Consider the following 13,299-nt stretch of genomic DNA (forward strand, 5'->3'; position numbering starts at 1 on the left):
CTATAGGTTTATTCAGATTTTCTCTTTCTTCTTGTATCAATTTTGATAGTTTGTATCTTTCTAGTAACTTGTCCATTTCATTTATCTATACAGTTTATAGTATTCCTTTATAATCACTTTTCTTTCTGTAAGATCAGTAGCAATATCCCCCGTTAATTACTGATTTTAGTATTTTGAGTCTTCTCTCTTGGTCAGTCTAATTAAAGTTTTGTCAATGTTGTTGATTTTTTTCAAAGAACCAATTTTCAGCTTTGTTGATTCTTGTTTTTCTTTACTCTGTTTCATTAATTTCTGCTCTAATTTTTTTATTTAAAAATTTTAATTTTATATTGGACTATAGTTGATTTACAGTGTTGTATTAGTTTCAGGTGTACAGCAGAGTGATTCAGTTACACATATACATGTATCTATTCTTTTCAAATTCTCTTCCCATTTAGGTTATTACAGAATACTGAGCAGAGTTCCCAGTGCTATACAGTAGGACCTTGTTGGTTATCTATTTTAAATATAGTCGTGTGTATATGTCAATCCCAAACTCCCAATTTATCCGTCCCCCAACCTTTCCCCTTTGGTAACAGTAAGTTTGTTTTCAAAGTCTGTAAGTCTGTTTCTGTTTTGTAAATAACTTCATTTGTATCATTTTTTTAAGATTCCGCATATAAGTGATATCATGTATTTGTCTTTCTCTGTCTGATGTACCTCACTTAGTATGATAATATCCAGGTCCATCCATGTTGCTGCAAATGACATTATTTCTTTCTTTTTAATGGCTGAGTAATAGTCCATTGTATATATGTACCACATCTTCTTTTTTCCTTAATTTAAAGAAAAAATTTGAGGGTCTGAAAAACAATTTCTAAAAGATTGACTTTTCCAGAAGACTGTAGCTACACAATGCATTGTGTCTATCATGTTTAAACCTGCATTAGACACAAATACAAAAGCCATGAAACAAGCCACCATTCTTCAACAATCTGAGCAAAGATAAAATGCCTAAGGAACAACATGGATGACTTGCAAAGGATGGGCTCTTTACTTTAAGCACCATAAAAAAAAGGGGGGGAGCACAAATGGATGAGTGTTTTCAGTTATATACACTGAATTGAACCTTTGGCACTAGGAATCAGGGCATTTTGTCATATAGCATTAACACGTTATAAAAGTGTGTGGCGGCAAAGGAATAGAACCACTAGCATTCAAACGCAGCTTTGTCAACTAAGCAGTAAAATACAGTATGTCTTTGTGTTGTCCATCATTGAATACACTGGGTAGCAACTTTGAAAGAAAAGAAAAAAGCTGTAATTCCTTTCATTTTCTCTGTTTAAATATCAAACAGAAAACAAACATCAATTCTGTTATACACTAATATTTCCAAAGTACCTCATTTGTACAAGAGAAGGACTAAGAAACAAAAATGCGTTTACAGACATCCAAACGTGAGTATAAGCACCTCACACAGCTTTCTGATGATATACTCAGGAGGAGCCACTTGGTTAATCCCTGGCACTAAACAGAGTTGCAGAGTTCTTTGCCAGGTGTTTTAGGAAATCATGAAGATAATTCAGTAATAAAGCAAGGCTCTTCTCATCCAGAGGTGTATGGGCCAACATTGCTCCAATTTGTACAGATAATCTCAGTAGATGTGGCGCTCCATGCACGTGGGACAGGGGCGTCATCAGGGTAACCTGGGAGGATTTCAGCATACTGTGGTCTCATATTTGCAGAGCAGCTGAGTGCCCAGCATTACATTGAAGTGTTCCTTTATCCCTGCCACAGCTTCATTAACAGCATACTCCTTGTTATCTGTGTTTCCTTGAGATTTCTTGTAATTTGCATAATCCGCTAGAATGGAATCCACATTCTTCTTGGCAGGAAGATAAAGAGCTGTTTTTGTCGGGTAATTAAGTCCCAGTCATCAACAAGCCTCAGTCTTAGTTCTTCAGGAATCTTTACTGTAACTTCAGCTCGGTTCGTGAATGTTTCCTCGTTGTCAACAGTAGCATCTACTTGGGCCCTTTTCTTGTAGGAGGCTGAGGTGTCTCACTGGTGCTGCCACCATCTCCATTTCCAGGTGTTTTCTGTTTGTTCTTTTTTGTTTACACTTGAGCATTTTTCTGTTGCAGACCAGAAGTCTTCTTTCCAGGGGCAGCCCCTCTCATCTTCCCCTCTGCATACTGCTCCTGATTGGCTTTTTGAAGTTCTCGTTGCTTGGTGTAGATTGGTGTCCACGCATTTGAGTACTCTGCTTTCTGGAACCCATTCATCTCAATTTTTATTCCAACCACTGTAATGTGTAAAGTATTACACTTGTTTATCCTTTATGGCCACCTTTACACACTTTGCTTCATAAAGAAGAGGCCCGTGGAAGCACAGCGCTCTCTCACCCTCCTGGAATTGAGGCTTTGGGTCCTGCTTCAGGGCCATTTATAAGTGATCGCTGCTGCCTCCTCCTCCTCCCACCATCTCCGACCGCTGCCCCTACTCTCGACCCCGCCCAACTCTGTGTCAGATGCACCGTCAGGCACTGCCAACTCTACATCCTGGGCCCTATCACATCTTCTTTATCCATTCTTCTGTCGATGAACATTTAGGTTGCTTCCATGTCTTGGCGATTGTAAACAGTGCTGCAGTGAACACTGGGGTGCATGTATCCTTTTGAACCATGTTTTTGTCTGGATATATGCCCAGTAGTGGGATTGCTGGATCATCTGGTAGTTCTCTTTTTAGTTTTTTAAGGAACCTCCATACTGTTCTCCATAGTGGTTGTACCAATTTACTTCCCACCAACAGTGTTGGAGGGTTCCCTTTGCTCCACACCCTCTCCGGCATTTGTTTGTAGACTTAAAAAAAATTTTTTTTATTTATTTGGTTGTGCCGGGTCTTAGTTGTGGCAGGTGGGCTCCTTAGTTGTGGCATGCAAACTCTTAGTTGCGGCATGCATGTGGGATCTAGTTCCCTGACCTGGGATCCAACCTAGGCCCCCTGCATTGGGAGCATGGAGTCTTAACCAGTGGGCCACCAGGGAAGTCCCTGTTTGTAGACTTTGATCATGGCCATTCTGACTGGTGTGAGGTGATAACTCATTGTAGTTTTGATTTGCATTTCTCTGATAATTACTGATGTTGAGCATCTTTTCATGTGCTTTTTGGCCATCTGAATGTCTTTGGAGAAATGTCTATTTAGATCTTGTGCCCATTTTTTGATTGGGTTGTTTGTTTTTTTACCATAGAGCTGCATGAGCTGTTTTTATATTTTGGAGATTAATCCCTGTCGGTCACATCATTTACAAATATTTTCTCCCATTCTGTGGGTTATCTTTTCGTTTTGTTGATGGTTTCCTTTGCTGTGCAGAAGCTTTTGAATTTAATTAGGTCCCATTTGTTTGTTTTTGTTTTTATTTCTATTACTCTAGGAGACGGATCAAAAAAAATACTGCTTCAATTTATGTCAAAGAGTATTCTTGCTATGCTTGCCTCCAAGAGTTTTATAGTATCTGGTCTTACATTTAGGTCTTTAACTCATTTTGAGTTTATTTTTGTGCATGGTGTTAGAAAATGTTCTAATTTCATTTTTTATATGTAGCTGTCCAGTTTTCCCAGCACCATTTATTGAAGACACTGTCTTTTCTCCATTGTATAGTCTTGCCTCCTTTGTCGTAGATTAATTGATCATAGGTGCATGGGTTTATTTCTGGACTTTCTGTCTTGTTCCGTTGATCTGTATTTCTGTTTTTGTGCCAGTTCCATACTGTTTTGATTACTGTAGCTTTGTAGTATAGTGTGAAGTCAGGGAGCCTGATTCTTCCAGCTTTGTTTTTCTTTCTCAAGATTGCTTTGGCTATTCAGATTTTTTTGTGTCTCCATAGAAATTAAAAATTTTTTTGTTTATAGTTCTGTGAAAAATGCCATTGGTAACTGGATAGGGATTGCATTGAATCTGTAGATTGCCTTGGGTTGTATAGTCATTCTGACAATATTGATTCTTCCAGCCCAAGAATATGGTATATCTTTCCTCTGTTTGTGTCATCTTCAATTTCTTTCATCAGTTTTTCATAGTTTTCAGAGTACAGGTCTTTGTTTCCTTAGGTAGGTTTATCCGTAGGTATTTTATTCTTTTTGATGCGATGGTAAATGGGATTGTTTTTTTAATTTCTGTTTCTGGACTTCCATTGTTACTGTATAGAAATGCAGCAGATTCTATGTTTTAATTTTGTATTCTGCAGCTTTACCGAATTCATTAATGAGCTCTAGTAGTTTTCTGGTAGTATCTTTAGGATTTTCTATGTATAGTGTCATGTCATCTGCAAACAGTGACAGTTTCACTTCTTCTTTTCCAATTTGGATGCCTTTTATATCTTTTTCTTCTCTGATTGCTGTGGCTAGGACTTCCAAAACTATGTTCAATAAAAGTGGTGAGAGTGGACATCCTTGTCTTGTTCCTGATCTTAGAGGAAGTGCTTTCAGCTTTCCATCATTGAGAATGATGTTTGCTGTGGATTTGTCATATACGGCCTTTATTATGTTGAAGTGAGTTCCCTCTATGCCCACTTTCTGGAGAGTTTTCATCATAAATGGATGTTGAATTTTGTCAAAAGCTTTTTCTGCATCTGTTGAGATGATCATATGGTTTTTATTTTTCACTTTGTTAATGTGGTGTATCACACTGATTGATTTACAGATGTTGAAGAATACTTGCATCCCCGGGATAAATCCTTTTTGGTCATGGTGTGTGATCCTTTTAATGTATTGTTGGATTTGGTTTGCTAGTATATTTGTTGAGGATTTTTGCATCTATGTTCATCAGTGATATTGGTCTGTAATTTTTTTTTTTTTTTTTTGGTGGTATCTTTGTCTGGTTTTAGTATCAGGGTGATGGTGGCCTCATAGAATGAGCTTGGGAGTATTCCTTCCTCTGCAGTTTTTTGCAATAGTTCCAGAAGGATAGGTGTTAACTCTTCTGTAAATGTTTGATAGAATTTGCCTGTGAATCCATCTGGTCTTCTTTTTTTTTTTTTAATAAATAAAATAGATTTATTTATTTATTTATCTATTTATTTATTTTTGGCTGCATTAGGTCTGCGTTGCTGTGCGTGGGCTTTCTCTAGTTGCGGTGAGCAGGCTTCAGTAGTTGCAGCACGCAGGCTCAGTAGTTGTGGCTTGCAGGCTCTAGAGTGCAGGCTCAGTAGTTGTGGTGCATGGGCTTAGTTGCTCCGCGGCATGTGGGATCGTCCTGCACCAGGGCTCGAACCCGCGCCCCCTGAATTGGCAGGCAGATTGTCCACCATTGCACCCCCAGGGAAGCCCCTTGACTTTTGTTTGTTGGGAGGTTTCAATCACAGTTTCAATTTCAGTACTTGTGATTGGTCTGTTCATATTTTCTATTTCTTCCCGGTTCAGTCTTGGGAGACTGTGTTTTTCTAAGAGTTTGTCCATTTCTTCTAGTTTGTCCATTTTATTGGCATGTAGTTGATCGTAGTGGTCTGTTCTGATCCTTTGTATTTCTGTGGTGTCCTTTGCAGCTTCTCCTGTTTCATTTCTAAGTTTATTGATCTGAGCCCTCTCCCTTGTTTCTTGACGAGTCTGGCTAAAGATCGATTCTGCCATCTTGTCTCAACACCCCTCAAAAATTGAAAAAACAAAAGTGCTTGTTACTGTTTCTTGTTTCCTCATCTCTCAAGCTGAGAACCAGTTTCCAGTAGGGCCCTGAGCCCACTGGTCAGGCCTCCACGGTTTCCCTAGCTGAGCTTTGAGGTGAGAGGGAAAATGCACCCTTCTTCACTCCTCTTTTCTCTTCCCCACAATGATTGTGGTGTGGGGTGATTGGCACTGGGGTTGGAGACACACCTCTGGAGCCCCTTTTACCCCTGAGAGCCGCAGGCCAAACTGAAGTGACTGCGGCCCTGGCGTCGGGGGAGTTTCTCTGCTCTAATTTTTATTATTTTCTTCCTCTGCTTCATTTTTAGTTTCCTCATCTTTTTTCAGTGTCTTAAGAATGGAAGCCTAGGTTATTACTTTGAGACTTTTCTTTTTTCTTTCTTCTTTTTTTTTTTTTTTTAAATAAATTTATCTTTTTATTTTTGGCTGTGTTGGGTCTTCGTTGTTGTGCAGACTTTCTCTAGTTGCGGCAAGCGGGGGCTACTCTCCATCGCGGTGCGCAGGCTTCTCATTACAGTAGCTTCTCTTGTTGCAGAGCATGGGCTCTAGGAGTGTGGGCTTCAGTGGTTGTGGCACACGGGCTCAGTAGTTGCAGTACGCGGGCTCTAGAGCGCAGGCTCAGTAGTTGTGGCGCACGGGCTTAGTTGCTCCATGGCATGCAGGATCTTCCTGGACCAGGACTCGAACCCATGTCCCCTGCATTGGCAGGTGGATTCTTAACCACTGTACCACCAGGGAGGTCCTGAGACTTTTCTTTTTAATGTAGGTATTTACAGCTGTAAATGTCCCTCTAAGCACTATTTCACTACTTCCCATAAGATTTGGTACATTGTGGTTTTTTTTCGTTCACGTCACAGCATTTTAGGATTTACCTGTGATTTCTTTGACCCATGGTTATTTAGAAGCATGTTTTTAAATTTCCACATACTTGGAAGTTTCCAGATTTCTTTCTGTTACTAACTTCTGTTTTCATTCCATTTTGGTGGGAGAAGAAACGTTGTATGAGTTTAACCTTTTTCAGATTTACTCGGCTTCGTCTTATGGCCTTGCATGTGGTTTGTCTCCACGTGCATGGGAGAGGAATATGCGTTCTGCTGTTACATAGTGTTTTCTGTGAGGTCTAGTTGGTTTAGGATGTTGAAGTGTTCTGTTTCCTTGTTGGTCTTCTGCCTCTCTGTTCTTTTCATTAGTAGTAGTTCTGTTTTTAATTTTATGAGGAACTTCCATACTGTTTTCCATAGTGGTTGCACCAGTTTACATTCCCACCAGCAATGCATGAGGGTTCCCTTTTCTCCACACCCTCATCAATGCCTCTTATCTCTTGTCTTTTTGATGACCTGTGGCTTTGATTTGCATTTACCTGATGATTAGTGCTGTTGGGCGTCTTTTCATGGGCCTGTTGGCCATGTGCATGTCTCCTTTGGAAAAATGCCTGTCCAGGTTCTCTGCCCATTTTTTAATCGGGTGGTTTTGTTTTTTTGATATTGAGTTTTGTGAGTTCATTATATACTTTGGATATGATATTGACCCTTATCAGGCAGATCATTTGCTACCATTCTATAGATTGTCTTTTGGTTTTGTTGGTGGTTTCTTTCACTGTGCAAAAGCTTTTAGGTTTGATTAGGTGCCAGTTGTTTATTTTTCCTTTTGTTTTCCTTGCCTGAGGTGGAACAGAATTGCTAAGGCTTCTGTAAAGGAGTGTGCTGCCTTTGTTTTCTTCTAGTTGGTATATGGTTTCTGGTCTTACATTTAGGACTTTTGTCCATTTTGATCTTATTTTTATATATGGTGTGAGAAAATGTTCTAACTTCATTCTTTTGCATATAGTTGTCCAGTTTTCCCTAAATCTCTTATTGAAGACTGTCTTTTCCCCCATTGTGTACTTTTGCTTCCCTTGTCATAGATTAATTGACTATAAGTGTGCGGATTTATTTCTGGGCTCTCCAGAAGTTTAGGGGCAAAGCTCCCTGGAGCTGGGATTCAGAACTCTAAGGAAGGGGGTTTTACCTAGCTTCTGTGCTACTCAGGGTCCAGAGCAGGTGACTGCAGTGAGCTGGGACTTACAGCTTGAGAGGGGGGGCTCTGTCCACTTCATACTGATACTTAAGGGAAAAAGCTGGAAACAGTACCTGTCAAGGCGAAGGGCTGTTACTGGGATTGTTTTGACAGAAACAGCAAGCCATCAGGAAGGACCAAGTCCTGTTCTCTACCCCTTTTATCTTTCATCCTCTTCCCACCCCCGTCGCTTCTCTGCCTCCTGTTGGTGAATCTTGAAGCCAACAGGCAAAGGAGAATTGTAGTTCACAGAGTTCCCCCCTCAGCATCACACAGCAGAGTAGAGGTGGGTAAACTTGGAGCTCAGAAGAATATAGCTTAATAACTAGCATATTTGGAGCAGAACAGATAGTCCTTGAAATAGGTTCAAATGTATACTAAAATTTCGTATATGATAAAATTAGCATTGCAAACCTAGAGGGAAAAGTAAATTAATAAATAGCTCTAAGATGATTTTTTTGTTTGGAGGGCTGGGGGAAAGGTTTATACACAAAAGTAACTTTAGGATGGATTAAAGTTTACTGTCAAGAATTAAATGGAAAGTAACTAGAAGCAGGTATAGATGAACATTTATTTGACTTCATAATGGGGAAGATTTTAAAGCATGAAAGCAAAGCTAGAACTCAGAAGAAGGAAGATAAATTTAATACTCAACATTTATGTATGTAAAAAAAAAAAAAACCTGTGGCAGATGGCAAATAGTGGGAAATATTTGTAAAATAGTTAAGAAAGGTGAGATCACTATTTTTGATGTACAAAGAGCTCTTCTAATCAATACAAAAAAGACAAGTCTCAGTAGAAAACCAGCAAAGACGATGTGACCATCTAAACAAAAAAATACAAACGGTCAATAACATAATTATCAACTTTGATGAGGATTTTGGGGAAAGTACACTCATGACACTGGAAGTGTAAATTGCGTATACTCTTTCTACAGGATTTTATCAGTATGTATTAAAACCCTTAAAAATAATTGCTTACTTTGGAAGGATATTTCTTTGGAGGCAGTGGATAAGAAAGCAAGGATGGTTGTGGGTGGAGATGAGTTAAATTGATAAGAGCTTGTGTCTCACAGTTTTGCAGTCAGAAAAGCAGGTTATCTTGGGGTGAGACCCAGAACGCTGCTGTGGGCACCGTAGGAGATCAGCTAGCTTTGCATGAAAGCAGTCTGCAGTAATATCTTGCCTACAGTTAGATACTATAAATATATGAGCAGACCCGCTTGGTTTCATGATTTTCTCCAGTAACCCTAAGTGGATGAGAAGCTGGAGTGGAGAAAGTTATGTAAGCAAATGCAGAGGGAAACCTGTGGAAGATTGGATTCGGGGCTATGTAGACTCATTCTAGAGCATAGCCTTGCTGATGGCCACAGAAGCAAGGAGGCCAAGGAACCATAGAACCAGGATGTTTGCCTAGAACCTAAAAGGTAGTCTCTTTTTCTGGGGCTGTCTGCAGTAAGATTTACTAAGAAAAATACCAGCTCTTAGAATGACTAGAGTTAATTTCATGTCCTGGCTCTGATGAAGTGTGGCTTCTGACATTGGGGGTACGGGTTTTGTTTGATTAGGCCTTGGCTTGCGCTAGCTATATCAGTTAATCCTATAATAATCACATCTTTAACCTCTTTTACCTGTAAGTCAGTTAGCTTAACCAGCTACCTGATGGAATTGTTATGCATTACTTTCCATTGTAGATTATGATGTTAAATTCCAATGATTGCATCTGTTTCAAGAGTTTTCTGTCCTAATAGGGCAGAGAGCAAATAATGTTTATAATTCTCTTTATAGGAGAACCTCCATTCTTACCAGAATCTTTTGACCGAATTCTTCTGGATGCTCCCTGCAGTGGAATGGGACAGAGACCAAACATGGCTTGTACTTGGACTTTGAAGGAAGTGACATCATATCAACCATTACAGCGAAAACTCTTCACTGTGGTATGTGATAACCTTTTGCTGTGGAAGAAAGGTGACCTTTACTAGCTTGATCTTTTAAAGACTGAGAGCAGTATTCATAGCAGCATTATTCACAGTAACCAAAATGTGGAAAAAAGCCAGGTATCCATCAGCAGATGAAGGGATAAGTAAAATGTGGTATGTACGTACAATGGAATATTACCCAGCCTTCAAAAGGAATGAAATTCTGATACACGCTACAACATGGATGAATTTTGAACACATTATGCTAAGTTACATAAGCCAGACACAAAAGGACCAAATGGTGTGTGATACTGTTTATATGAGTATCAAGAATAGGCAAATTCATGGAGACGGAAAGTAGAATAGAGGTTGCCAGCAGCTGCAGGGACAGGAGAGCGAATGGGCAGTTCCCGTTTCACGGGATGATGAAGAAGTTTGGGAGATGGGATAATGGTGATGTTTGTAAACAGTGTGAGTGTACTTAATGCCATTGAATTGTACACTTAAAAATGGTTAAAATGGTAAATTTTATATACACTGTACCACACACACACAGAACACCAGAGACCTGGTTTTCCTTTATGTTGACTCACTCTTTCATCTCAGGCAATAGTAGAATTTCTTCTCTGAGACATTGAAGGAATTTCAAACATTCTGCTCTGTCTTAAAAATAGAGCATGGTTGGGACTTCCCTGGCGGTCCAGTGGTTAGAACTCCACGCTTCCACTGCAGGGGGCCCAGGTTCAGTCCCTGGTCGGGGAACTAAGATCCCGCACGCCGCACGGCGTGGCCAAAAATAAAGGGGGGGGGGCGGTTGTTAACATAGTTGCTAATTGATGTAAAACATTTGGGTATAAAATAAATTACTTTTTTATAGGGTTCTTGGATCATCTTAGTGAATTAAAAGTGGGAAATCCAATAGAGGCAAACACGTTCATAAGATTGGGAAGTGACAGCATCCAGTGTCAGATATGGAAGGACAGTAAAAATGTAGCACATCTAACTGGTCTACAGTATGTTTCAGAAGAAGCCCAGATAGAACATGTGAGAATTTCTGTCAGTCTTGCCAACATGATTTCATAGGATGTAGACAGCATTTGATCAGAGATGACCCCACCATGTCCTCTCAGTTCTCTAATTATAAATACACAAGCTGCAGCAACAGTGGGTATGCTCTGATGATTCCATCTCTGAAGCTGTCTTTCAGTACATTTCTTTTCAGCACTCCTGGTGTCTCCTTTCCTACACAAAAGTGGCATTAAGAGTGGATTGTTTAAACTTTTATTGTATATGGTCTTCAGAGAACACATCCTGGAAGTTAAAACAGCAAGCAGCAAAAAAAGAAGCTTTGCTTATAGCTGCAACCCAGTTTGATGTGACGGTAAAATTAGGATCCTGTTTTAAGAGACATGGCTTTTTGTTCTTTTTAGCTCATAGCAAAAAGACATTTTAAGAGGCTACTGGGAGGAGATGTGTTGGTCTCAGTGACAAGGAGCAGCTGACCGTGTGCAAGAGAGAGTGTAGAATCCAGTGGGTGTGCCACAGGGTGAGGGCAGGGGTTGAGACTGGACCCAGTGCCTCCACATAAGTTACTCTAGGTACCTGGGTTTCCTTATGGGAGAAGTGGGTAGGGTGACTCCCCCTGATGGGGCTACCGTTCCCATGGCAGTTATAAGATTCGTTGAGAAAAGCTGTGTAATGTGCTTAGAAGAGCAGCTGGCACCCAGTAGCAAAGTTTAAATTTTGATCAGTGTACTAGGGTTAAGAAAGCATACTATATGGTTTGTTTTTTTTTTTAAGATTTTCATTAACATTTTTTTAAAAATCTGGGGATTTGAAAAGAGAAACTTTCGTTATTTGGGACAAGTTCATTTTCATATTACACCTTATTTCCTGGACAAATACTCACTGGGCACCTCCTATATGTAATACACAACTCTAGGTGCCGGTGACATGCTAGCCAACCCCTGACCTTTGACATGGGGTTTCTGTTCTAACTGGGGAGGAAAATAAACAGCTAGTTGAGTTAGAGCTTTCTTGTATTCCAAGGCAGTGACCCAGTGAAGCGAACTTTAGAGAGGAAGGGGGATGGGAGCGCCTGGTTGGAACAGTTGAAGATTGTACCTGGGCTGGGCAGGGAGGGCGCTGCTGAGACGCTGAAATAGAAACAAAGATGAGGGTGGTGGGGAGGGAGCGAGCGCTGCAGGGAGGGAGCAGAGCTGTCCGGGCTGGTGCAGAGGCCCTGAGGTGGGTGTGCGCCGTGCACGTTCCAGACAGCAGAGGCAGGTGGTGGTGCTCAAGCAGGGCAAGCCAGGCCCACGGGAAGGGACGGCCGCGCGGGGCCTGCTGTACGCAGGGCCTCGAAGGCCACTCTGAGCACGTGGGCTTTGACTCCAAGGGATGACGGGAACATTGGAAGGGTGTTTTTGTTTTGTTTTGTTTTTTGGCTGTGCCATGCGGCTTGTGGGATCTCAGTTCCCTGGCCAGGGATTGAGCCTGGGCTGCAGCACTGAAAGCCTGGGATCCTAACCACTAGGCCACCAGGGAACTCACCATGGAAGGGTTTTGAGCTGAGAAGAGACAGTTTTAAAAGCACCGATCTGGCTGCTGTGTTGAGAATAGATGGTAGGAGGGCAGGGAATGAAGCAGGTAGGAAACGGTTTGAATAATCCAGGCGAAAAATCACGAAACTTGGAGCAGAATGATAGCAGTGGAAGTTGGTGAGAAGTAGCCAATCTCTGGATATATTTTGAAAGTAGAGCTGATGGCATTTGCTTGATGACTGGGGAATGCGAGAGCAAGAAGCATGAAGGATAATCTGAGGTTGGGGCCTGCGCCCCGGGGAGGATGGGAATCCGGCTCCAGGAGGTTTCAGAGGAAGGAGGTAGGAGTTCAGTTTGGGACGTGTCACATCTGAGGGTAAAAATATTGAGAATGCAGTTGAACATATGGGTACAGAATTCAAAAAGGAGTCTCACCTAAAAATGTAAATTGGTGAGTCTTCAGTATAAAAATGGTATCTAAAGCCGTGAAACCGAATGATCATATTTGGGAAAGTCTTGGTCCAGATGGACTAAAACAGCTCCAAGATAATGAAATGCATCTGGTCTGAACACTCTAATTAAAGAGAGAGTCTTGGTCATACAGACCATCACTTATTTATCCCAGAAACTTGAAAAAGGTATCATACATGTATATTTTTTTCTTTATACATCTTTATTTTGTACACATTTATACATGTTGTGTGTTACAACAAGCCTGACTTACTCTTCCCATTTAAAAAATAAACCATGAATAATATAAAGGAATCATGGTCCTTTTCTCCTTTATAAATCCTACCCATGAGTCTTTTTTTTTTTTAAATAAATTGTTTTGGAGTATAGTTGATTTACAATGTTGTGTTAGTTTCGGGTATACAGCAAAGTGATTCAGTTATACATATATCCATTCTTTTTCAGACTTTTTTCCTATATAGGTTATAAATTACTGAATAGAGTTCCCTGTGCTATACAGTAGTAGGTCCTCGTTGGTTATCTATTTTATACATAGTAGTGTATGTGTGTTAATCCCAAACTTCTAGTTTATCTCTCCCCCATACTGTTATTCCCTTTGATAATCATAACTTTGGTTTCTATGTCTGTGGGTCTATTTCCGTTTTGTAAATAAGTTCAT

General features: G+C 40.4%; 1 protein-coding gene and 1 pseudogene across 6 annotated transcripts in view; one reads left to right on the top strand and one right to left on the bottom strand.

The window, feature by feature from the left end:
• Positions 1 to 13,299, top strand: part of NSUN6 (NOP2/Sun RNA methyltransferase 6) — a gene marked incomplete at its 5' end in the record, with an annotated part of 67,564 nt that overhangs the window by 45,020 nt on the left and 9,245 nt on the right. For all 5 annotated transcript variants that reach the window (XM_079700826.1, XM_079700827.1, XM_079700828.1 and 2 more), the window contains one exon: positions 9,497 to 9,645. In XM_079700826.1, coding sequence (XP_079556952.1) covers positions 9,497 to 9,645 — 149 coding nt within the window. The remainder of the gene's footprint in view (positions 1 to 9,496; positions 9,646 to 13,299) is intronic.
• Positions 1,452 to 2,424, bottom strand: LOC307050644 (mortality factor 4-like protein 1; annotated as a pseudogene). The gene has a single exon. The product of its transcript is annotated as a mortality factor 4-like protein 1 (transcript).

This window comes from Hyperoodon ampullatus, assembly GCF_949752795.1.
Source record: "Hyperoodon ampullatus genome assembly, chromosome: 3".
In the NCBI taxonomy this organism is placed as follows: Eukaryota; Metazoa; Chordata; class Mammalia; order Artiodactyla; family Ziphiidae; genus Hyperoodon; species Hyperoodon ampullatus.